Source organism: Danio aesculapii, chromosome 7 (genome assembly GCF_903798145.1).
Source record: "Danio aesculapii chromosome 7, fDanAes4.1, whole genome shotgun sequence".
NCBI classification, from domain to species: domain Eukaryota; kingdom Metazoa; phylum Chordata; class Actinopteri; order Cypriniformes; family Danionidae; genus Danio; species Danio aesculapii.
In genome coordinates this window covers 8048689-8075675 of record NC_079441.1, presented here as the reverse complement: position 1 = coordinate 8075675, position 26987 = coordinate 8048689, and the positions used below count along the sequence as shown (strand labels likewise).

The 26987-nt window shown below is 39.3% G+C and overlaps 1 protein-coding gene across 2 annotated transcripts in view; it reads right to left on the bottom strand.

Moving 5' to 3' along the window:
* The window catches only part of adamts17 (ADAM metallopeptidase with thrombospondin type 1 motif, 17), a 312511-nt gene that overhangs the window by 109914 nt on the left and 175610 nt on the right, over positions 1 to 26987 (bottom strand). For both annotated transcript variants that reach the window (XM_056461008.1, XM_056461009.1), the window contains exons 11-14: positions 22494 to 22595; positions 18456 to 18601; positions 11072 to 11238; positions 7942 to 8069 (exon numbers count right to left, since the gene is read on the bottom strand). In XM_056461008.1, the coding sequence (XP_056316983.1) occupies positions 7942 to 8069; positions 11072 to 11238; positions 18456 to 18601; positions 22494 to 22595 (543 nt within the window). The remainder of the gene's footprint in view (positions 1 to 7941; positions 8070 to 11071; positions 11239 to 18455; positions 18602 to 22493; positions 22596 to 26987) is intronic.

The following is a 26987-nucleotide window of genomic DNA, read 5'->3' as shown; positions in this document are numbered from 1 at the left end:
TCCAACTGATCTTCTGGCACAGACATGCTGGAATCACCTGATTTTTTTATATATGGGTTGCAGATCTGTTCCTTGGCAGTTCGTGGGTCCTTCACTGAACCTTTTCCCCTTAGCAAAGAAACTTCACAAATACGTCTATTTCTTACTCATTTTGCTGCTTGTGGGTTAAATTTTAGAGCTCAAGTGATCGAGATGTAAGCAAGAGAATATGATCATTTTTTTAAATAAAAGATTGTTCAAAATAATAAATCGTTCCGACTCAGATAATAAATAAAATGAAATAATGATTGAATTCTTGTGTGGCTGGTACCAATTCATCCAAGCCCGGTGGTTAAAGACCACTGCTTTAAACCATTAGAACAGTGTTTAGATCTTCCTTCCATTTGTGCTGCCCATTACATTACAAACCACAGGAAATGGGAAATCTTCAGCTCATACCGCAGCCTCCACATTACAGTTCCTGAAAGCAAAGAAGGTCAAGGTGCTCCAGGATTGGCCAGCCCAGTCACCAGATATGAACATTATTGAGCATGTCTGGGTAAGAAGGAGGAGGCATCGCAGATGAATTCAAAGAATCCTGATGAGCTCTGGGAGTCCTGCAAGAACGCTTTCTTTGCTATTTCAGATGATTTAATTAATAAGTGATTTGAGTCATTGCAGAGATGGAGATGTATGGATGCAGTCCTTCAAAGATATTTATGTGCTGCTGCGCATCCCTGAGTGTAACAAGCAGCGTGTAAGATCGTTCAGACGAATCTAACACTCTCTTTAAATAACCCCAAAATATACCTGCACCGTTGACTTTAGATCAGATTTTAGTTGGTCAGTGTATGCTAGTTTGCCTCAAAAAAAAACTCTGCGACAACAATGCCCTTTAACACACCTCCTTTTCAGACCAGCCCAAAGGGACAAAAATGCATTAGCTATTTAAGAAACGTCGTGCAAAACATGAAATAATACCCATCGCTGGGCTAAAACTCGCAAACATTGAAACACTTGCATTGTGCTTGACACCGCATTGCACCAAGTGTATGATATTGCCCCTTTTCTGTGATGTGTGAATGTAAACAGTTGGGGGGGAAAAGTGCATGTGTATCAATATAATTGATCTGTGAAACATCAACAACACACTATTTATGCAACTAAACCAGACATGTATTGAGTGGAAATGTTTACAACTCAATATACTGTGACATCTTCATTCCCAAAAGAAAACTGAGGACTGCAATAAAGTCATTTGAGCTCAATAAGTAAGAGTGTTACTGACATACAGAATAACTCCTTCTAAAGTGACTTGGTGCTTTGAAAATTCCCCAAATTGTTGCTATGATCAAATAACATTACACACTAAAGGATGAAAGTGTTAAAAGCATAATAGGCCCAGTCTAACAGCCTGACCGAAGCAGAATGGAATAAATAAACAAGAAAAGGTCAGTGAAATCATACTTTATACTGGAGGATCCTGGCTCTGATCATCCGTCCACTCCCTCTGGATGTTTCTGACACAAGAGCAGCATTCAGAGCGTGAATATAAGCACTAACTCCAAAACTGGACTGCTGGGATTGTGGTCAGGACAAACCAGGACATGATCTGACCCTAAATCTGCTCGGGCTGAGTGTTGTTTATATTATAGGATGAGGAGATCCAGTCAATTTTAGGGCCTTCTGAATCCCTTCACTCTCTTACAGTAACCACACAAGTTTATGCGTGTGTATGTCTACTTGTTTACATAGTTTATGAGGACACTGAATTGTACATTGACATGGGTATGAGCTAGGGGTTCACTATAAAGTTGGTCTACAAGAATATGCCTTCATCATACCTGCCAACACTCCGGTAATTTGTATGGGTTAATCTAGTTACAAAAAATCTGTATCTGTCACATTCGCTATTTACTGTGATGACAGCATTTTAAAGCAGAAAAAATGGACCCTTCACCAGCAAGAAAAACGATCTACAAATGATAATCTTTGACATTTTAATCCTTGAATTTTTCCTATGTGAATATATTGATGTGCTGCTGCGCATCCCTATGTGTGTTATAAGCAACGTGTAAGTGAGTTTAAGCCCACCTATCACTAACACGCTTTTTAAATAACAAAAGAAAAACCCTGATCCACTGATTTTTAAAGCAAAAAAGTTCAACCTTGTGCCAATTAGACCAGCTTTTAGTTCGTCAATCTATTTTGGTTGCCCCGAAATAACAACATGCCAACAATGCACCTTATCACACCTCCTTTTCAAATCTGTTTTATTACCTAGGGGTTCTTATAGAGGTGGTTTACAAGGATATGCCTTGTGTCCTACACTCCCACAATTTGTAAGACGCCAACACTCCCGTAATTTGTATGGCTTAATCTAGTTACAAATTTTTTTTTTTTCCATGTTTGTCAAGTTGCCAGATCTTGTATGAAGCTCATCACCTCACGCAATTGACGAAATATTCAAATCTCAAAGCATTTTAACCTCAATAAGGCAACATACACTGCAACCCAGTTGCGCTGTTGATTTCTTTTTGCAGTAGGTAGATGTGGGATTCAAATGGCGACTGTAGCAAAGTCAGTAGTATACTGATGGTTCTCGTAATTCAAAACACTTTAAAATCATACTTAACGTGGTCTTTGGACATTCAAAATCTTGAATGTATTTGCTTATTTGTTTGAAATGTGCTTGAAAATTGCATTTATTGATTACTTAGGAGGTATGGGTGGGTTAAGGCCATATAATACGCAGTTTTTACTGTATTAAATACTGTACATTACACCTATGGAGAGTTCTCATAAACCCTATATACAATTATGTGTGTGCATGTGTGTGGTTTTGGTGGTTTACAATGACATTTTTTATTATAATGACATATGACATTGTAAAAATCATACCTAATGGGGTAATTTGCCATTCAAAAAATTCCACAGGTTTCCTGTGAAGAATGGGTGTAGAGGTAGGGGTAGTGTAAGGCTGTATAATAAGCATTTTTTACAGTATAAAGTACATTACGCCTATGGATTATGAGTCCTCAAAACATATATACAAGTGTGTGTGTGTGTATACTTGTTTATATGTTTTATGAGGACACAATTGTATAATGATATGGTTATGATCTAGGTGTACAATACAAATGTGGTTTATACGGACAAGCCCTGTGTCCTTGCCAGCAGGCACAGGACGTCAACATGAAGTCAGATTGACGTTGTACCCTTAATGTCGTGGAAATTTTGTTTGGAAATAAAACTCTACTTGACGTTAAAACCCAACGTCAATGTCCAAACTTCAACCTAAAATCAACTAATTATCAACGTCTAATGATGTTACAGGTTGACGTTGTGTGGATGTTGCCACCATGACGTCTATCAGACGTTGAATGCTGGTTGCTAAACCTGACAAATAAATGTCAGAATTTGATGTCAATATGATGCTGGTTTAAGATGTGGGCTTAATGTTTGATTTTGGCCACTTTCCAACACAACTTAAAATAAACCAAATATCAACGTCATTTGACAGCTTTATTGAACGTCAAAATAACATTGTCCTTAGACGCTGGCTAGACATTGAATTTTGGTCACCTGACGTCATGATCTAAATCTAACCTAATATTAACATCTAACTAATATTAACATCTAACTGCCTGCTGGGTTGTAATTCAAAATGCTTAAACGTCACACTTAACTGGGTCTTTTGACATTCAAAATTTGTCACAAGTTTGCTGTGAGGGTTGTGTTAAGGGGTAGGGTCATGTTATAAGCAAATGGGTGTCCCCATAAACCACCAATACCAATGTGCGTGTGTATGCATGGGGGTGTGTGTTTTGTTTTAGTGCACAGTAAAATCACTTCCAGACATGTTGACCTGCTTTTTTTGGTGGTCCTGCTTTCTATTAGTGGAGGCGGCTTGCAGAATGTGACCTCCTTTCAGTCGTGTGCTCTTCCAGTGGCCGTTGAGCAACAGCGTGTTTGACTGAAGAAGCAGGAGTCACAATGAAGCTGTTCGAGTAAAGCAATGCGTCTTTATCTGACAGACGACTTTCGCCATCAGTCTTTTGTTAATTTTTATTCTCAGCCGCTTTCCTTGCCAATTTAACCTCGCTCATTTATCAGTATTCCTGTCTGACTACAATCAGATGGCTTTCAATTTAATTTAAAAACTTTTATGAAAGGATTTATAGTAAACCACTGTCAATAGAACTGAAGTAGAAAATGAACTGGTGCTGTGTGATCTCATTTTAATCTTTAAGAAAAGATCTATTAAACACGTATGTATAAATACGTTTTAATAAAACAAGGATTGTTTCAGTGCTATTTTCAATAACACTGATGATTAAGCTTGAAGTCATTTAGATATTTTACACTTGCATTTTAATTAGTTTTCATTCATTCATTTGTTCATTTTTCTTCGGCTTATTCCCTTATTTATCAGGGGTCGCCACAGCGGAATGAACCGCCAGCTATTCCTGCATATATTTTCATCAGCAGATGTCCTTCCAGCCGCAACCCACTAATGGAAAACACCCATACACTCTCATTCACACACACACTCACACACTATGGCCCCAAATCACCTATAGCGCATGTCTTTGGACTGTGGGGGAAACTGGAGCACCGGAGGAAACCCACGTGAATACGGGGAGAACATGCAATCTCCACACAGAAAAGCCAACTGGCCCAGCTGGGACTCAAACAAGTGACCTTCTTGCTGTGAGGCGACAGTGCTAACCACTGAGCCACTTGGCCGCTCCTAAGAGAAATGTGTTCACGAAATAAAATCTAGACTAAAACCAACAGAACCATTAATGAAACAAACAAAAACTAAACAGAAATGTAGAGCAAATTTTACTAAAAGTATATATAAAAAAAAAATTGCTAAACGATAACAACCTTGCTCTGCACCCCAGGCAGGTTTAATCTCCCTTAAATTCAATAACTGTGCCGTTTCTCACACTTAAGTCTCACGTATTTCATATCAGCCTTCTCAAATTGCAGTTTCATATGTGGAGACAGCTGCAGTCAATATGACACCTGTACAGCATGTTGTTCTGATCTATGTTTCATTTGGCAGGCTTGGCCAATAATGTAAGTTTGGGACAAGAATTTAGGATGGGTTTTTTGGGGGAAAAAAATGAATAGTTATAATGTGGCATTCTGTTTGGAGCCATCAGTGACGGACAACCTTAAATTTTAAACAAGCAGTTCAGAAAAAGAGGGTGTATTTAGAAATGTTCTTGCCTTAACTTATTTGTTTAAAAATCATTTTGGCTGTTCATCTAAGAGAGCAAAGACATGGGATTTTTATTTTTCTAAATAATACCATTATTTTATTTATTCATTCATTTTCAACTGCTTTTCCGGGCCCGAGTCGCGGGGGCAGCAGTCTTAGACCCTGGACATCTCCAGCTGAGAGAAATAGTCCCTCCAGCTTGTCCTGGGTCTTCCTCGAGGCCTCCTCCAGGTGGGGCATGCCTGGAACACCTCCCTAGGTAGGCTTCTAGAAGGCATCCGAAACAGATGCCTGAGCCACCTCAGCTTACTTCTCTCGATGTGGAGGAGCAGCGGCTCTACTTCGAGCTCCTCACCCTATCCATCCTTTTCCATGAACCTTCACCTTATTGTGGTGGAGGGGTTTGTGTGCTTGAGTGATCCTAAGAGCTATGTTGTCGGGTGGCTAATGCCCCTGGTAGGATCTCCCAAGGTAAAATCTTCTTAGGTGACAGGTCAGACTAAGTGCGGTTCAATAACCCCTTATGAGTAAAATAACATCGAGGACCGTGACGTTGCCTGGTATGGCGCAGCCGGGACCCCACCCTGGAGCCAGGCCTGGAGTTGGGTCTCGTATGCAAGCACCTGGTGGCCAGATTTTTTCTCACAGAATCCGGCCGGGCTTAGCCCAAAAGAGCGACATAGGACCATGCTCCTCCAGACCCACTACCTGCATGGGGAGCCGTAAGGTGCCGGTGCATTGTGGAACGGGTGATGGTCGAAGGTTAGGACCATGGCAACCTGATTGTCAGGTTCAGAAACTGGCTTTTGGGACCATTATATTACCAATAAAGATAAACTGTGGACATTTTTATTAAATATGATGTACATTAAATATAAATTATATATTCAATTCAATAATAATAATACATGAGGTAAAAAAAAACTGGCTGAAAAGCTCAGAGACAGGATTGTGGCAAGGCACAGATCTGGTCACTGTTACAAAAACAATTCTGCTGCACTTAAGCTTCCTAAGAGCACAGTGGCCTTCATAACCCTTAAGCGGAAGACATTTTGGATGGCCAGAACCCTTCCTAGAGCTGGCCATCCAGCCAAACTGAGCTATTGGTGAGAGAGGTAAAGAAGGACCGAAAGACCACTGTGGCTGAGCTCCAGAGATGCAGCCGGGAAATGGGAGAAAGTTGTAGAAAGTCAGTAGAGTTTGCTAAAAAAACACCTGAAGGACTCCAAGATGGTGAGAAATAATATTCTCTGGTCTGATGAGACCAAGACAGAACTTTTTGGCCTTAATTCTAAGCGATATGTTGGAGAAAACCAGGCACTACTCATCACCTGTCCAATACAGTCCCAACGGTGAAGCATGGTGGTGGCAGCATTATGCTGTGGGGCTGTTTTTCAGCTGCAGGGACAGGATGACTGCTTGCAATTGAGGGAAAGATGAATGTAGTCATGTACAGGGATATCCGATGGAAACCTTCTCCACAGTGATCAGGACCTCAGACTGGACCGAAGGTTTATCTTCCAACAAGATAATGACCCAAGCACACAGCTAAAATAATGAAGCAGTGGCTTCACAGCAATTCCCTGACTGTTCTTGAATGGCCCAGCCAGAGCCCTGACTTAAACCCAATTGAGCCAATCTGGAGGGACCTATAAATGGCTGTGCACCGATGTTTATCATCCAACCTGACAGAACTAAAGAGGATCTGCAAAGAGGAATGGCAGAGGGTCCCCAAATCCAGGTGTGAAAAACTCGTTGCCTCTTCCCCAAAAAGACTGATGCCTGTATTAGATCAAGACGGTGCTTCTACTAAATACTGAGCAAAGGGTCTGAATATTTACAACCATGTGAAATTTCAGTTTTTACTTTTTAATAAATCAGCAAAAATGTCAACAATTCTGTGTTTTTCTGTCAATATGGGGTGCTGCGACATTCATGAGGAAAAAAATTACTTTAATGATTTTAGCAAATGGCTGCAATATAACAAAGAATGGAAAATTTAGGGAAATTTGAATACTTTCTATACTCATTGTATGTATATAGTAACTTAAAAGGTCAGGTTATGTTTTTATTTGAGATAGAAATAGCATTGCTGTTGTTAGAAGATATAAATAATAAACAATAAATAAACATATCCAGTTGAAGTCAGAATTATTAACCCACCCCCCCCCCCCCCCCCCCCCCCCCCCTTGATTTTTTTTTCTATTTAAAATATTTCCCAAATGATGTTGAACAGAGCAATGAAATTTTCACAGTATGTCTGATAATATTTTTTCTTCTGGAGAAAGTCTTACTTGTTTTATTTCGGCTAGAATAAAAGCAGTTTTTTATTTTTTATGAACTGTTTTAAGGTTAAAATTATTCACCCCTTTAATTGCTAATTTTTTTTTCCAGACTGTCTACAGAACAAACCATCATTATACATTAACTTGCCTAATTACCCTAACCTGCCTAGTTAACCTGATTTACCTAGTTAAGCCTTTAAATGTCACTTTAAGCTGTATAGAAGTGTCTTGAAAAATATCTAGTTTAATATTATTTACTGTCATCATGGCAAAGATAAAATTAATCAGTTATTAGTGATGAGTTATTAAAACTATTATGTTTAGAAATGCGTTAAAATAATCTTCTCTCCGTTAAACAGAAATTGGGGGAAAAAATAAACAGGGGGGCTAATAATTTTGACTTCAACTGTACATAAAAAAAAATATATTTGTTTTTATACACACCTGGCATCTTCCGTTGACACACAGGTCGCTCTCATAAGGTCCACATGGCGTCCCGTCCAGCACCCGTTCTGCCACTAACACTGGTGAATCACTGCCGACGGGTGTGCAATACAAAGCACATGGCTTTTCTGGGAAATAAACACACATGAATAAAATCATACTTTAGCATACATAAATGGTACCTCGCATGTACATGCATCAGTTTTAAAGTGCGTGTTTGTTCTCCAATTTCCTCACAAATGTTGTTTTATTGCATTCACTCTATCAGTAAATTGAGCTTTGAAGCTGAAGGAGGCACAAGTGAGTGTGTACTTTCCGCCAGAACACATGAAGTGCACTCACGGTATTACAGAGTCTACTTAAGAAGATCACAAGCTCGTTTCTGAGTGACGTGTTGTGATTTAAGAGCTGAGGCTGGTGCTCCTTCGGTCTGGAGAAGATGAAAGTTGCAGGGTTTGGTGCTGATGGAGTGAATGTGGGTAAGTGACTCTCCAGTGTTTAGAGTTTGTTTCTGCTATTGTGCAGGAAAATACAGGGAGTGCGGTTACGACTGTCGTCACAAAGTGGAGAGCTTTCAGGTGCACAGGACGAGGATTGTGCTGGTTTTTGGTTATTTTGTTTCAATATGATTTCTGGAAATGACTTGCTATCATAGCAAATGAATATTCTGTATCAAAACTATAAAATAGAATACATTGTTTTCTGATTACAATGATACTTCAAAATATTACAGTTCTGATGAATGAGAAAGAAAGAACAAACTAATAATTGACAAAAGGAGCAACACATTATAGAAAGAAATAAAAAACAATGGATAGATGGATGGAAAGATGAATTGAAGGCTTGACGGACCACGGATGGGCAGACGAACGAACGGGCGGACGGACGTAGATGGATGGATGGATAGATAGATAGATAGATAGATAGATAGATAGATAGATAGATAGACAGACAGACAGACAGACAGACAGACAGACAGACAGATAGATAGATAGATAGATAGATAGATAGATAGATAGATAGATAGATAGACAGACAGACAGACAGACAGACAGACAGACAGACAGACAGACAGACAGACAGAACGATAGATAGATAGATAGATAGATAGATAGATAGATAGATAGATAGATAGATAGATAGATAGATAGATAGATAGATAGATAGATAGATAGATAGATAGATAGATAGAACAATAGATAGATAGATAGATAGAACGATAGAACGATAGATAGATAGATAGATAGATAGATAGATAGATAGATAGATAGATAGATAGATAGATAGATAGATAGATAGATAGATAGATAGATAGACAGACAGACAGACAGACAGACAGACAGACAGACAGACAGACAGACAGACAGACAGACAGACAGACAGACAGAACGATAGATAGATAGATAGATAGATAGATAGATAGATAGATAGATAGATAGATAGATAGATAGATAGATAGATAGATAGATAGATAGATAGATAGATAGATAGATAGATAGATAGATAGATAGATAGATAGATAGATAGATAGATAGAACAATAGATAGATAGATAGATAGAACGATAGATAGATAGATAGATAGATAGATAGATAGATAGATAGATAGATAGATAGATAGATAGATAGATAGATAGATAGATAGATAGATAGATAGAAAGATAGATAGATAGATAGATAGATAGATAGATAGATAGATAGATAGATAGATAGATAGATAGATAGATAGATAGATAGATAGATAGATAGATAGATAGATGATGGATAGATAGATAGATAGATAGATAGATAGATAGATAGATAGATAGATAGATAGATAGATAGATAGATAGATAGATAGATAGATAGATAGATAGATAGATAGATAGATAGATAGATAGACGGACGGACAGATGGATGATTAGATAGATAGAACAAGAGATAGAACGATAGAACGATAGATAGATAGATAGATAGATAGATAGATAGATAGATAGATAGATAGATAGATAGATAGATAGATAGATAGATAGATAGATAGATAGATAGATAGATAGATAGATAGATAGATAGATAGATAGATAGATAGATAGATAGATAGATAGATAGATAGATAGATAGATAGATAAAGATAAAGGTGCTCTAGCGACAGACGGTAGAGGCCATGGTCTTTAGCTTCCTTGTTAGAGCAACCAACTCCCATATGAAGAGTCGCCGGTTCTATCACAGCTCGAAGTGGGTTGGGTGGTGTAGGACCGGCGGGGTTACATTGGTGCCATGACCTGTATGGGAGCGAGGTTTAGGAGGGTGAGTGTAGCAGAGGTCGGTTAGTGAACTGCTTTGCAGGTAAAATCTCATTCCTCTGACCTCTAGCAACAGACGCTAGAGTCCATGGTGTTTAGCCTCCATGTTACAGCAACCGACTCCCATACAAAGAGTCACCAGTTCGATCCCAGCTCAAAGTGGGTTGGGTGGTGTAGGACTGGCAGGGTTACATTGGTGCCATGCCATGACCCAGATGGGAGTAAGGTTTAGGGGGTGAGTGTAGCAGAGGACAGCTAGTGAAGTGGTGTGCAGGTAAACCATGCAACATAAGCTAGATGCCATGGTCTTTAGCTTCCTTGGTAGAACAACCGACTCCCAAGCGGAAAGTTGCCGGTTCAATCCCATCTCAGAGTGGGTTGGGTGGTGTAGGACCAGCGGGGTTACATTAGGCAGCTGTGGTTTTATGATTTTTGAACACAATCTGGATTAGCACCCCAATATCCCTTTCAGACACCTTCCTCTTCGGTCCACAGTTACTCCTATTGAATGTGGACGTCCATCTTGGTGGTCTGCTGACATTACCCTGCATACCGTGGCTCTTGATACATCACAAAGACTTGCTTTCTCGTTCACAGATGCGCCAGCAAGATGCACACCAACAATTTAACCTCTTTTGAACTCTGAAAAGTCACCTATAATGTTGTGTTCATTGCAATATTTTAATCATAACTGCGCTATTACTATGCTGATTAAACCTTCACACTCTGCTCTTACTGGTGGAATGTGCAATCAGTGAGGATTTACCACCAGGCTACTCAAATTTAGCCATGAAACCTCCCCTAAATTGGCCAGTGTTTCAGTTTTCAATATTTATTTCTATAGTCTTACCATCATCGATGACAGCTGTCCACATCTGGCTCTTCTTACTGGCCTGTCGCTCATGAGATTGACACTGCTGGTCTCTAAATGTAGGCAGACCCTTTGTACACGGTGGACCTTCACACACTTTATGCTCGACATTGGCCTTCTGACAGTATTTTCCTCCTGGACCGGGCCTGCACAAACAGAAACAACAAGAAATCCACGTATACACACTGTTCTATGGACTGAAAATGAATTAAAGCTGAAAAGACGGAACCTGAAGATCATTATTCTGGCTGTAGAACAGTGATTGAGGAGAGGCTGTGTGACAGAGGTCAGGCTAAAATTGACTGTTTTTTCCTTTAACTATAGTCCCATAAACCTTCATGTATCACTGCCTCTAATGATGACAGCTGACAACATAACCGGCTCAAACCTGTTGGATAACATGTCTCCTCGCATTTTCACAGCCTCCATCATGTTCCGTCGTTCAATCTGTCTCTTTTCCTCTGAGAGTCTCTCCAAATGGTCAGATTTTCCCAGCCTGCCTTCTCATTTTAATGAGTTTGCCTGACAGAACTGTACTGATGTTTCTCGTTCTGCTTTAAGGTATACCTGTATCATTGAAGAATCTACTTAATGTATTTTGTGTTCGGTCCGATTTTTTATTTTGTTTTTGAACGTTTTTTATGCTCACAAAAACTGCCTTTACTTAATCAAAGTTAAAGTAAAAAAAAAACTCAAATCAGAAAAGGTTGAGACAGCATTGAAAATGTAAATAAAAAAAGAAAGCAGTGATTTCTAAGTTTACTTTGACTTTTATTTCATTGCAGACAATACAACAAACATTATTGAAAGCGTTCCTCATGATTTAGTTTCATTTTTTGTTTGAATAAACACGTATACCAATTTCAGTTCTTGCAACACATTTCAAAAAAAGTTGGAACAGTAAAGCATTTAGCACTTTGTAATGTTCCTTTTCACAACCTTTAAAAGACGTTTAAGGACTGAAGACACCAATTGACAAAGTGTTTCAGGTGTAATTTTGTCCCATTATTCCTCCAAACAAGTCTTAAGGTGAGCAACAGCACATTTACTTGTTGTCGCATTTGTGTGATAATCCATCCCAGTGGATGGCGATTCTGGACACTGTTAACATAGGGCTTCCTTTTGGCACAATACAGTTTTAACTGGCATTTGTGGATGGAACTACGTATTGTAGTTCTTTGACCAAGGTTTGCCAAAGTAGTCCTTAGCCCATGTGGTGATATCCCTTATAGATGAATGATGATTCTTGATGCATTGACGTCTGAAGGATCAGAGATCATGGTTGTTCAGCTTAGGCTTTCACCCTTGTCCTTTAATCCTCTGAGGGCTCTGGTAATGCTACTGTGGCCAGCATCTGTTTTTTCTAATCAGTGCCAAAGACTCTAAGAATACTCTGTTGATTTTGTCATAATACAGCAAGTAATACAATAAGCATTTAGTTTGGGCTAGCTTTTTCAGCTGGGCATTGCTTTACAAAGCCCTTGATGGGTGAACATTAGCCAGTGGGGGAGTGTCTTTTGTCTCGCTGGGTGTGAATTATTCATGATAATTGTCAATCCCACACATACAGCTGAGCTGCCCCTAAACAGACTTTAAAAAATGTAAATCATTGTAAAGTTTTCTTTGAATGAGAGAACAGAATAATTTCACATAATTGTGAAGTAAATAGTCTAGGCTACAAGACTAGTTACTTAAAAGTCATATTCAGGCCCATTCAGTGTGGTTTTTTGGACCTTATTTCAGTTAAATTTTTTTCTCTAAATCCTACTAACCACACATAATATTTTTTCCAAAAAATGCAAGTATGTACATCAATATTTCTCACATATTATTGTAGCACAGTTTGTGCTGAATACAAAAAAATACATGTTGGCCAATACTATGTAATAAGTAGCTGAAATAAGCACAAATGTCAGGGCATGTCAAAACATCTCAGGGGCCCCAAAATCACCTTAGACCACAGGGGTTAAGCACTGAAATTCCTATGTGTTATACTATTTAAACATATTATCATAACTACTCTGTCTTCTAAGATAAAGCCTATCTTCTCTTAGGGCTTTAATGCCACAAGCCCCAAATTTGGCCAAAAGTCGTGTTCTGCCTTGCAGTTTGTTGCTATATCTTATCAGACTTACAATTTTAATATGAATAACTTTTAAGCATTATATTTTATATATTATATTGGATTGACATTATAATGTCAAGCCATTTTTACATGCAATCCAAGTCCTTTTTATACTAATATAACTAATATGGATAGTAGGGCACTACAAAAGTTCAACACTTCTAGCAAACTGCATATTAGCAGTAAATAAAATACAACAGATTTTAAAAATCTAACCTGCACATGAAGCTGCACCTAAACAGATAAGACATTTAGAAAATTTTGCAACACAAGCTCATTGTGGATAGGTACCCCTGTCTACATTGCCGGAGACTATAAAATATTCTGGAGACTATGAAAGATTTCAAGCATTTGTAAAACTGCATTTTTTATCTTAAAAATGTTACCAAACTTCGACATATGCTATCAATGTCTTAAAGAAGAAAAAAAGGCTTATTCATGCTTTCATGACCTCTCGATTAGATTACTGTAATGCGTTACTACGTGTTTGCCCTGTTGGCCTAATTAACAAACTTAAGCTGGTTAGAGTGTTTTAGAACAAAGAAATATGATCATATTAATCCAGTTCTTTCATCATTGCATTGGCTCCCTATTAAATATTGTATAAATTGTAACATTTTATTGACTACCTACAAAGCCCTGAACAGCTTAGCTCCCCAGTATTTAAGGAAGCTCCTGGTGTATTACAGCCCCTCACGTCCACTATGCTCAATTAATTCTGGACAATTGATTATTCCCAGAATATCAAAATCAATTGTAGGCTGTTGATCTTTCTCATATCTGGCACCTAAACTCTGGAACAGCCTTCCTAGCACAGTTCAGGAAGCAGACACACTCTATCAGTTTAAAACTAGATTAAAGACACATCTCTTTGCATTAGCATACACATAAACACACAATACAGTTTGCATTATTTAGGGCACCCGGAGCTGGGAACACCTCCCAAAAGACATTATAATTTGAACGGTATCTACGCTTATGTTAGTCTGTTTTTATTATTCCTGAGGTTTCCATAATCCTGGTCCAGGCCGTATCCTGAGCAGATGCTGTGGCAATCATGGAGGAGTGGAGAGCATGAGACTGATTCCTGAAAGTCCCCAGTGACAGCACGTCTCCGCACTGGTTCCGTGGGCCAGCATGCATACCAGCCGGTGACCTCTCACACCTGCAGCTTCCCCACGATGGACGTCCAGGGTTCTTCAGCCTCTGGCGACTAGACTGTAGTTCTGCACAGGACATTTGGCCAAAGGAGAAATTGTTGTGCCCAACTGAGCCAGGTTTCTCTTGAGGAATTTTCCCCATTACTTTCGTCAGTTGGTGAAGTTTAGTTCCTCGCCACTGTTGCCACTGGCTTGCTTGGTTTGGGATTTATGGAGCTGCTTATTGATGGATTTGGCTTCAGTGTTTGGACTTTCATCAGTGAAATTTAAACCACACTGAACTGAACTAAACTGAACTTCAACTCTAAAAACTGGACTGACAATCTACTAGAACTTCAATGTTAAGCTGCTTTGACACAATCTACATTGTAACAGTGCTATAGAAATAAACATAAATTGAATTGAATTATGTCTGCAAAACAAAGGCTATGAAGCAGTATGATGCCGCTGACAGCTTCTGTTCCTTTTCGTGCTATAGACTTTTCCAGTGTTACCAGTTTGCCCAGTTGCTTGCCGTGAATTGCTTTTGAATACACTCCCGGTTGGTGTAGGAAAGGGGGTGGGTGGGTCAGTCGTTCAGTCAGTTGCTCAGTCAGTCAATCGACAGCAAGATGGCTTGGTTGGCTGAATTGTATAATGCGCCCTCTGGTGGATTTGCAAAAACAAAAACTACAAGTGGATGTACCTAAGGTTACGTATTTTGCTGTCCCCAGAAATGTAGACATGGGTACATATCTGCAATGAGCTTGGGTTGGAAATATCGTAATGTTAGTTTTTTCCAATATGCATCCCTAATTGTAAGCTACTCAAATCCATCTCTTTAAAAAGTACAGTCTTTGTTGGAACTTTGAGCAGGGATAGTCAATGTGGGTTTTTCCAAGTAAACTTGTCTAAAACTCAAAGACTATTCTTGCAGCCATTGTTTTATTTTTTTATTATATGAAAATCTAATTTCTCACTTCTGCTTAGAAACAGAACACGACTTTCTACGTCTGCCTTATTTTTCCTCCTTTTTCACTCTTGGGTGTGCTTGATGCAGCTCCAAGTTTTTTTACAATCCACAATGGAGTAGTGCACACAAAAGAGCGATTACCTTACGAGCGCCCAAAAACAAAAACTGCACATCTTGGACCGCCGTTCACAAATTGCACACTGTTCTGAGCTGGAAATAAAACGAGAACGCTGAATTATTATATCAAGTTTGAAACACACACACACACACACACACACACAGTATAACAAGCTCTCTGGCAGGCTGTCAGACATTGAGAAATGACACTCTGAGAGAAACGGCGTCATTAGATGAAGGAGGAGAGTGAGAGGAAAACTTGTTCCTGCCAAAACACAAACAAGATTATTGTGGTGCATTGTGGGTTTGGATAATGACTGTGTTTGCGTTGAGTCACATCATCTCTGGATCGGATATTAGGTTTTAAAAAAAATATTAGGTTACAGCCTGTTTGTTGACTATACTAGTCTGTTTTTGTATATTAAATTAAAAGTGAAGGCCACTGAATGGTTTGAACACTTGACATGTTGACCACTTTTTCCCAACAACTTGTCTTCTTTGCCATTGAGTACATTTACATGGACACCAATACTCCCACGATTAAGACAATAGATTTTTGATGTAATGTAATGTAATGTGTATTTATATAGCACATTTATTGTGTATGACCATGTACCCAAAGCACTTCACAATCATGAAGGAGGTCTCTCCACATCACCACCAGTGTGCAAGATCATTTGGATGATGCGACGGCAGCCACAGAACAACGGCGCCAGTGCGCTCACCACACAACAGCTATTGGTAAAGTGGAGAGACAGTGATAGAGCCAATTCGGTGGATGGGGATGCTTGGGAGGCCATGATCATAAGGGCCAATTGAGGGACTTTGGCCAGGACACCGGAGTTACACCCCTGCCCTTTACGAGAAGTGCCATGGGATTTTTTAATGACCACAGAGAGTCGGGACCTCGGTTTAACATCTCATCCAAAAGACGGCGCCCACTGATAGTATAGTGTTCCCTTCACTTTTACTGGAGCAGTAAGACTCACAGAGACCCCAAGTTAAGCGCCCCCTGCTGGCTTCTCTAACACCACTTCCAACAGCAACCTAGTTTTCCCATGTGGTCTCAAATCCAGGTACTGACAAGGCTCACCCCTGCTTAGCTTCAGTAAATAACCGGTCTTGGGCTGCAGGGTGATATGGCTGTGGCTGATGACCCTAAAGTCATAATGGAACTAAATAGAAATGGAATTAAGATGTGGAGTATTCCTATTTTAGTGTCAGTATTGAAGTGCAGTACAGACATGTAAACACCGCAATCAAACTATTACCGTTTTGTAGTAATTTTCGCTACATATTTTCGCTCTGGTGACCTACTCAGACCTGAAGCTTCTCCACAATGGACGTCCAGTGTTCTTCAGCCTCCGGTGCATAGACTGTAGCTCTGCACAAGAAGTTTGGCCAGAACTGAGAAATGGTCCTGCCCAACTGAGCCTGGTTTCTCTTAAGGTTTTTTCTTCACTTTCGTCAATCGGTGAAGTTTAGTTACTCGCCACTGTCCCCACTGGCTTGCTTGGTTTGGGACTGCGCATCAATAGATTTGCTCTTCAGTGTTTGCACTTTCAGCAGTGAAAATTAAACCACACTGAACTGAAGTAAACTGAACTTCAACTCTGAAAACTGGACTGACACAGTTTCAATCTACTAGAACTTCTATGTTAAGCTGCTTTGACACGATCTACATTGTAAAAGTGCTATAGAAATAAAGATGAATTAAATTAAATTGCGACAGGACGCACACACGAAAGTTGTCAGGCGTTTGACAACTTTTATGTCCAATGACGTATATGGGTCATAAGTTCTTTGTGTCAGTGCACAATTGATTGTTCTAACCCTTTTTTAAATAGGGAATTAACGAATTCTTGACTATTTAGGAAGTTTTTATTTGTTTTTATTTGTTATTTTGGCCTCACCCTCTCCTGACGATTTGGCTATTTAAGTTTTTTGTTTAAGCTATTTATTAAACTGAATATTTAAAAAGATTGGCTTTGCTAAGCCGTAAATAAAACCTATTCTTTTTTAAAATCTTTTACTAAGTTTCTTTTTTCCCTTATATTTTAAGTACAGGGGTGGCACGGTGGCTCAGTGGTTAGCACTGTCGCCTCACAGCATGAAAGTTGCTGGTTCAAGTCCCGGCTGGGTCAGTTGGCATTTCTGTGTGGAGTTTGCATGTTCTCCCCGTGTTCGTGTGGATTTCCTCCGGGTGCTCCGGTTTCCGCCACAGTCCAAACACATGCGCTATAGGTGAATTGAATGAACGAAATTGTCCGTAGTGTGTGTGAATGAGAGTGTACAGGTGTTTCCCAATCCTGGGTGGCGGCTAGAAGGGCATCCGCTTTGTAAAACATATGCTGGAATAGTTGGTGGTTCACACATTATGAAATATTAATTTATTATTATTATAACTTTTTTATTCAAACAAATTTTATTTGATCTTTTTAAATTTGTTACCTTCTCTCCAAACCCCTAGAAAATGAGCAGATTGTAACACAGCAAACAAATGTGAATGGCTTCAAGCTAAAGAGCACATTTTTGGTGCGAGCGGGAAGGATGACTATGCGGAGAAACGGACATCATGAAGTGCCTTGACTTTGAAGTGACTTTGTCGTGGGGACAAAACGTTAGTGAATTAAAAAAGGCAGAGGTGACCTGTTTCTTGAGAATTTTCCGTCAACTGTTTGCAAGCATAGTGTGAGTAATGAACTATAGCTGAACTTTAAAAACGAAAATTAAAAACGAAATGCCTAAAATCCCAAATGGTGCCATGATGAACCCCAACTGTTATTGCGTGAAATGCCAAAGGAAACTAGCATTGAATGCTGACATAATGATGTTACTCAAAATCTGTGCTATAACATGTAAAACAGAAACATGAACGGAACATGTAAAAGCAACGCATGTAAACACTTTAATCGTAATATTTATCTTATTCAGATTATGTAAAATAATTCGATTACTGATGTCCATGTAAACATAGTCACTGAGTGAGAGATGACGCTAAAGGCTTACGGTGGGTTGTCGCATTTCCTCTGTCGAAAGCGCGCTCCTGTGCCACACGTCCGGCTGCACATGCTCCACGTGCTCCAGGGACTCCAGTCTCCGTCCACATGCTGCGGGATAGGCGTCTTACTGACACACTCACCAGCCCGGCACCACTAATAAACACACACACAACAAATATATAAACACGTATATTTTAAACGAACATCTATTACCTAATTTAAACTGTATACCATGTCCATAGTAAGTACTAGTTGAAAATCTCATGTAGGCACGGTATTTGAGCGGACGTTGCTTTTCTGGTGAGAATGTGCAGTTCATACATAGATAAGTATATGATCTATAAATATCCATAAAAGAATAAAAGTGAGCTAATTTGAATGCTGATGAACTTTTCAGTACGATGAACTATTTCCAACTGGAACAGATTATTGATGGTTTTATTTTTGTGCTCCTCCTCTCGTCATTCACTTCTAGCAAACTAACGGTTGGAGGCATATTTTACCCAATCTGTGAAACTGGCATCATCAGAGAAGGACTGCCCTGTCAGAGAGCAACTATCATTATAACTATGCTTAAAGATTGCCAAAACAAAGTAGACTAACGTGCACAGATCCATTGTTCACATTAAAGCACAAACGAAATCAAAACCAAATATTTGATTCGGTTAGCTTAACATTGCGAAGTTATGTGGTGATTCATCTGTGCATGTCATTAAGAAAAAAAGTTTGCTCTTGTAATCTAAAATTAAAATCTCAAAACGTACTTCCTGTTTGTTTTCAGTTAAATTCTCAGATTAGGTCTGACTGAGGTATTGGGTGTGGCTAACATACTTATTTACGCCCTTCCAATGGTCAGTGTTGACAACATGCATATATATATATATGAACAGAATATCTAACAGAATTAGTGAGCAGGAGGAGTCTGTTAGGTTGTAATCACTCTCCTCAAACATCATTCCCCATCTTTCTGAATGAAATGCCTACCTTACTACATCCAGTCAGCTTGCGATAGACAAAAAAAAACAAGCCACGCCCACTGTTTACTCATTTAATATTTCTTTTCTCCAGGAACTGTCACAATACAAAAAAATGGTCGCAGTTTCCGGTTCATGTGGACTTTAAGGGAGCTTTCACACCTAGACTTTTGTTTCGGAACCTGTCTCGTTTACCCAGTTAGTGTGGTTCGTTTGGCATATGTGAAACCAGCAATCGCGCTCGGGTCCGCGCCAAAACAATCGGCCTGAGATCGCCTGAATGAGGTGGTTTCGGCTTGATTGAAACGAACTCTGGAGTAGATCGATTGTAGTGAGAATGCAAAACAATCCGAGCCCGGCTATATCACAGCGTATTATGGATATGTAATAGGCATATAAATACGGCTATATGAAGAGAGATGGTAAATGTGCGTTTTATGTCAAATACGAAAGTGAAAGCATGCTGAACTATTAATGAGAGCGGTTTATCTGTTAAGAAATTGACCGAACAGCAGTCTTGGATTATCTGTTATTTCTCTCTATAATGTGAAGCCTATAATGCATAATTTTAGCCAATGAGAAAGTCTTACCTCTGATTTATACTTGGTGACGATGTCTGTGGGTGTCACCATTCAAAAATAAAGCGCTTCTTTTCGCTTATAATGTGTTTTTGCTCATTGCCGTAAACTAAATAAAAAAAATTTCATGACAGCTGAGCGGAACTCAGCTAAATAAACCGTAAAACTCTGAGTAATGTTCGATTCAATTCAATTCACCTTTATTTGTATAGCGCTTTTACAATGTAGATTGTGTCAAAGCAGCTTCACATAAAAGATCATAGTAAATTGGAACAGTGTAGTTCAGTTTCAGTGTTTAAGTTCAGTTCAGTTTAGCTCAGTTCAGTGTGGTTTAATAATCACTACTGAGAGTCCAAACACTGAAGAGCAAATCCAACGATGCGCAGCTCTACAGATCCCGAACCATGCAAGCTAGTGGCGACAGCGGCGAGGAAAAAACTTTACCAATTGGCGAAAGTGAAGAATTAAAAAACCTCGAGAGAAACCAGACTCAGTTGGGCACGACCATTTCTCCACTGACCAAACGTCTTGTGCTGAGCTGCAGTCTAAGCGCCGGAGGCTGGAAGCTGGACCTCAGCGAAGACTCATCTGTCCCTGTCTCATGCTCTCCACTCCTCCGTGACCACCATGTGAGGAGAGTTTACTCACACGTGCTCTGTTTTAACTCTTTTGGTTCGTTTAGAAACTTTGCCGTGTGAAAGCGAACCACACCAAGAACAAAGTGCAACATTGTAACAATTTTAATCCCTAAAACAATCGATCTACAGGGGTGAAAACACCCTTAAGGCCCGTGCACACCGGGGAGCTTTTTGCTCGCATTTTTTGTCAACGTTTAATGCCTCGTGACTAAATAAAGGGCGGCAACGTGATTGTGCACACCAACGTGCAAAACGGCACATGTAAAAGCGTCATTTGTAATGAAACACCTCATGCTCATTTTTTTTTTTTGTTTTGACGTGCCACATTAAAACCTTCTCCACCAATCAGATTGACACTTTTGTTCACGTGCACGGAGCTTCTGAAGTTACAGCAAACAACACTTGGAGGCGAGCGCACATTGAAGAAGATGCCCAGAGGCAATATGAACGTGGAGCTGCTTATTGCACTGGTGAAAAATAATCATTTCTTCATCGCTAGAACTGAAGCGGCTTCTTGAACCGTCCATGCTTGTTCGAATCGCCAGTAACTTCAACAACAAGCCTGTCAACTTTCTGTCTTCTTCTTCTGTGTTACAAGTGGTGTCAGAAGCTTAAAGTTGTGTAGCGCCATCTAACTTCAAGGATTTTGCATTCTCTTCTGCTCGACACCAGTGAAAATCGCTTGGGTTTGAATCCGAAAAAACGTCTTGAAAAACGCTGATGATAAACGCAAACGAAAAGCTACCCGGCATGTATGAACCTTTAGACTAATAATGTATTCTAAAATCAACATATTTTGATTTCATGCAGATTTTAATATTCTAAAGGCTCGTACTGTGAGGGAGCCGCTTGGTAAGGCAGTGGAACTGGCAAATCTTCGCAAAGAACAGACATAAACAGTGTGCTTACATATGGTGGCTACCAGGAAGTAGCAGAGAGGAAGTACCCAGTCAATATTTGGGAGAGAGCTCCCTCTGGTGGACGGATGAATGATAATCTACCACATTCGTTACACGTACACACCGGGACGCTTTTCGTTTTTCCAGATTCAAACGTTTTTCCGGATTCAAACCCAAGCGATTTTCACTGGTGGCTAGCAGAAGAGTATGCAAAATCACTCTTTGACGTTAGATGGCGCTACACAACTTTAAGCTTCTGACACCTGCTTGTAACACAGAAGACGACAGAAAGTTGACACGCTTGTTGCTATGGATGGTTCAAGTAGCAGCTTCAGCTCTAGCCATGAAGAAATGATTATTGTTCACCAGTGCAATAAGCAGCTCCACGTTCATATCGCCTCTGGGCATCTTCATCAATGTGCACTCGCATTGACAGTTTTGCGCTTGAGCGCCTCCAAATGCTGTTTACTGTAACTTCAGCTGCTCCGCGCATGTGAACAAACGTGCCAATCTGATTGGTGGAGAAGGTTTTAACATGGTGCGAAACCAAAAAAACATGAGGCGTTTCTTAAAAAATGACACTTTTACGCCTCGCGTTTTGTTCGTTGGTGTGCACGATCACATTGGCGCCCTTTATTTAGTCACGAGGTATTAAACGTTGACGGAAAATGCGAGCAAAAAGCGTCCCGTTGTGCACGGGCCTTAATGAACGAAAATCTACATCTTGGATGTCCTTAGAGTACAGTATGTGCACACTGAATTCCAGCTGGTCGTCCCTCTCACATTTATCTGCTTTATAACACCTTGCACCCACATCTGCAAATTTCTCTCATTATAATAAATGAAACAGTCTGACAGTCTTCTGACCTGCTGCGCAGCTCCTTCACCCACATTACTGTCTGCTAATACCACTGTAGTATTGTCCACTTCCATAATGTTACAGATAATCTGGTTACCTTATCAGCTCCACATTCTGTGCCGTCCAGCGGAGGATCTAGTTTGGTCTTGCATGATGTGTCTCCTTCCACTAAACACCAAAGACCTGCGCACATCAGGTGCTGAAATAACAGAACGGAGGAGATTCATCTGCATGTGTTATGAAACAGTATATCATTCCTGCAGTACAAACAGTAAAGGCTAAGACCATCACTACCATTCCCAGGGGATCATTTCAATACAGTGTAAGTCACTTTAGATCTCAAACTCAATTCCTGGAGGGCCACAGCTCTGCATAGTTTAGCTTCAACCACCTCTAACTCACGCCTGGTTAGTATCTAGCAGTCTCGAACACCTTGATTATTTGAAGCACCTGTGTTTGATTAGGGTTGGAGCAAAACTGTGCAGAGCTGCAGCCCTCCAGGAATCCAGTTTGAAACTTTACATCAATGGTCTCAAACTCAATTCCTGGAGGGCCGCAGCTCTACATAGTTTAGCTTCAACCAGCTCCAACTCACACCTAGTTAATAGTCTCTAGTAGTCTTGAACGCATTGATTAGTTGGATCAGCTGTGTTTGATTAGGGTTGGAGCAAAACTGTGCAGAGCTGCGGCCCTCCAGGAATTGAGATTGAGTCTTGTGCTTTAAATAAAAGCTTATGCGTCAATGCATATACTGTATGTGATACAATTCAAATTTGCATGACCAAAGCAAAAATATGAATGACAAATAAAAAAACACGAATTGTACAGCTTTGACCTACACTCAAAAAATATTTAACATGTATGTATTCTGATTGCAAAATTTCCAACTATTTGTATTACATACAGTACTTTAAACTAAATTGAACTAATAAATTTGATTAATTCACTTGTTTTCCTTCAGCACTATTTCAGAGGTCGCCACAGTGGAATGAATCGCCAACTATTCCAGCATATGTTATACGCAGCGGATGCCCTTCCAGCCGCAACCCAGAACTGGGAAACACCCATACACTCTCACATTCACACACACTCATTCACAAAGGACAATTTAGCTTATTCAATTCACCTATAGCGCATGTGTTTGGACTGTGGAGGAAACCGGAACAACTGCAGGAAACCCACGCCATATTCTAATGGCCTGTTTTTAACAGCAGTAAAATAAAATCTAGAGCAAACTATGTATTTATTTTTGAATTACGCTTATACTAAGATTGGTCCTGAAAACAAACAAGCATCAGTAAATGTCACATGGGTTTTTAGAAAGATCTTAACAATTTTATGTGATAAACTCTGTCAACAATAAGCTGAAATTTCATTATAATGTCAAACATCATTTGTGAATGTTTTCGTTTCTTTGATTTCAATGTTTTAGCAAAGAAACTTTTCACTAAAATGGTTATGATTATATTTCTAAACTGGAAATTATTAATTTTTTGTCTTTACTCATGCTAAAAAAATGTGTAAACCTAGAGATGAAATCACACAAGATGTAACCGTTGGGTTAACAGAATAAAATAAAATAAAATAAAATAAAATAAAATAAAATAAAATAAAATAAAATAAAATAAAACATGAATAAATAAATAACTAAATAAAATAAATAAATAAAATAAAATATGAATAAATAAATAATGAAATAAATAAAATAAATAAAATAAATAAAATAAATAAATAGCATCTGAATAAATAAATAAGTAAAATAAATTACTTTAATTAATTAAATTACATAAAAAAAAAAAAAATAAAATAAATGAACAAAATTTGAATAAACAAATAAATAAAATAAATGACATATGAATAAATAAATAAGTAAATAAATAAATAAATATAAATGAATAAAGCGACGTGGTGGCGTAGTGGGTAGCACGTTCGCCTCACAGCAAGAAGGTCGCTGGTTCGATCTTCACCTCTCCACTCTTTCTGCTACCCAACAGCCCAACTTCATTAAATTTAAATGTGAAAAATTGACATTTTAAAATTAATTTATTGGATTAAAATAAAAAATAAATTTGAACAAAAAAACGGTGGCTCAGTGGTTACCACTGTCACCTCACAGCAAGAAGGTCGCTGATTCGAGTCTCAGCTGGACAAGTTGTCATTTCAGTGTGGAGTTTGCATGTTCTCCCTGTGTTGACGTGGGTTTCCTCCGGGTGCTCCGGTTTCCCACACAGTCCAAACACATGCGTTATAGGTAAATTGGATGACGTAAATTGGCTGTAGTTCATAAGTGTGTGTGAATGAGTGTGTATGAGTGTTTCCCAGTACTGGGTTGCTGCTGGAAGGGTATCCGCTGTAAAAAACATATGCTGGAATAGTTGACGGTTCATTCGGCTGTGATGACCCCTGATAAATAAGGGACTAAGCCGATCGAAAATAAATGAATTGATAAATGAATTTAAAAAAATACTAAACCTTTGATCAAAACCCTCCACGATAGTCTTTCCTTTCCTCAGAGACTTTATTACCCACTGAGAGGGACAGTATATTCCCAGTCTGTCTGACAAGTTTGTGTTTTCAACTTCAGGCAGGCAGTCGTCCATTCACCACACTGCTTTACCTCACAAACTCAATCACATTTTCCAATCTCACCGACAGCAACATTTGAAAGGTGGCAGGACGGCCACCAAATTGCCTTATTTATCCTGTTTCAGACGTCTCTTTTATGCTAGCTCCTCTCAGCCTTTCAGCGACCGCCTATTCATCTGCGTCATGCACGTTTTATGTGAATCCACATGCTGTAAAAGTTCACACAATAAAGATGGCATATACAGTTGAAGTCAAAATGATTAGCCCTCCTGTGATTTTTTATTTTAAATGTTTTCCAAATGATGTTTAACAGAGCAAGGAATTTTTCACAGCATTTCCTATAATATTTTTTCTTCTGGAGAAAGTCTTATTTTATACAAACCTAATAGATCACTCAGATCTTTAGGATCATATACACTAAAAATTTCAAGAGTTCAGACAATGGGTGGATCTTCAGTTACTAACAGTGCCCCCCACATCCCACCATAGACTGTAAAATATATGGACGTAGTATCCGTGACATCACCCATAGGTTTCTGAACACTGCAAAAGAAGCTACAAGTAGGCGCGGCCAACCGTCGCCATTTTGTTCGTGCGTCATCGCACCCACGGCAGGATACCAAACAAGGGCAAAGAGGCAGAGAGTGAGCGGAGGTACAGACACCTGCTGGCACTTTGCTTAGACCTGGCAGACAGACTTTACTTTGGGAGAAACGCTTGATACTTTATTACCTGCGACTCGTTTGTGTTCTGACCACATGTGCTTGGCTGTACACTATATCAGTACAGTGTTTAGACTTTTAAAAACACTGTAGTAATACATTGAGCCACTAAACATTGTTCTTATGACGTTTTTCTACAGGAGGAAAACGCAGATTACTTCCAAACACTTCAGATATAGTGTGTGTTAGTAAATGCAAGACTATTGATGAACTCCAGCATAACACTGTATGACAACACTTCAGATGACTGTTCTAGAACCCACAGCTAATCAATCTGTCACATTCTGGAGGGCTTTACGGGTCTAAAGAAAAATATTAATGATAAATGATCTTAAATAAAACAGATACGTTTATTTTGCAGTTTTTGTTTTCACAAATCCACCAGAGGCAGCTGTGTACACTTTTTTCTCGCTGGTGCCATTCACGCCTGCTCTTCTCGTGTAAATCCACCAGAGGCAGCTGTCGACTGACTGATTGACTGACCGACCGATCCCCCCGCCCATCCACTTCCCTAAACCCAACTAATAGTGTTTTCAAAAGCACATATTGACCCGATTACCCCCTTCCCTAAACCCAACCGACAGTGTTTTCAAAAGCAATCCAGAAAAAGAAAAGCTCTCGCGGCCGCCTGATTTTTACTACGTTTTCCGATCTTACCACATTCTCACCGTTATTTAATTGATTATAATTTTTTTGGCTTTTGTTTTTGTCTTACCTGCTTTCTAATACTGTTCTTCGCCAGACTTGAACCCTGTTGTTGTGGTCAAGTCCACTCTGTGTCTCAAGTCTGCTGACGTATGCGGTGAGCTACTGGGCAAACTTGTAATAGCGGTAAAGCAGTCCACACATGGGCAAGTGGCCAGCTTACGCGAAAAGAAACAAGCCATCGGCAGCATCTTACCGCCCTGTATTATTCGTTTTACAAATACAAAACGCAAAAAATGCAACATTTAATTTTATTAGTAGTTCCTTTCACACAGTGATACGTGTAAATATCCAGAAAGTTTCTGGAACGGCTTTACCGGTACATTAAAAAAAGCGCTGTTCACACAGGCAAGGATGATACAGAATTTTTCCGGAAGAATCGTTCACACATCCATTCCAAAATACCGGTAAACTCTGACATCATTAACCAGAAACGAGCTCTAAACGGCTGCGCTTGTATTTGTAAACGTTTGACTACATTATAAACTCTGTGGATGGAGAAGTATTGTGAACAACTTCGATGAAAACATATTGAGGAACACTTTCAAATGTCGAGATGTACATAATATGTGTGTGCT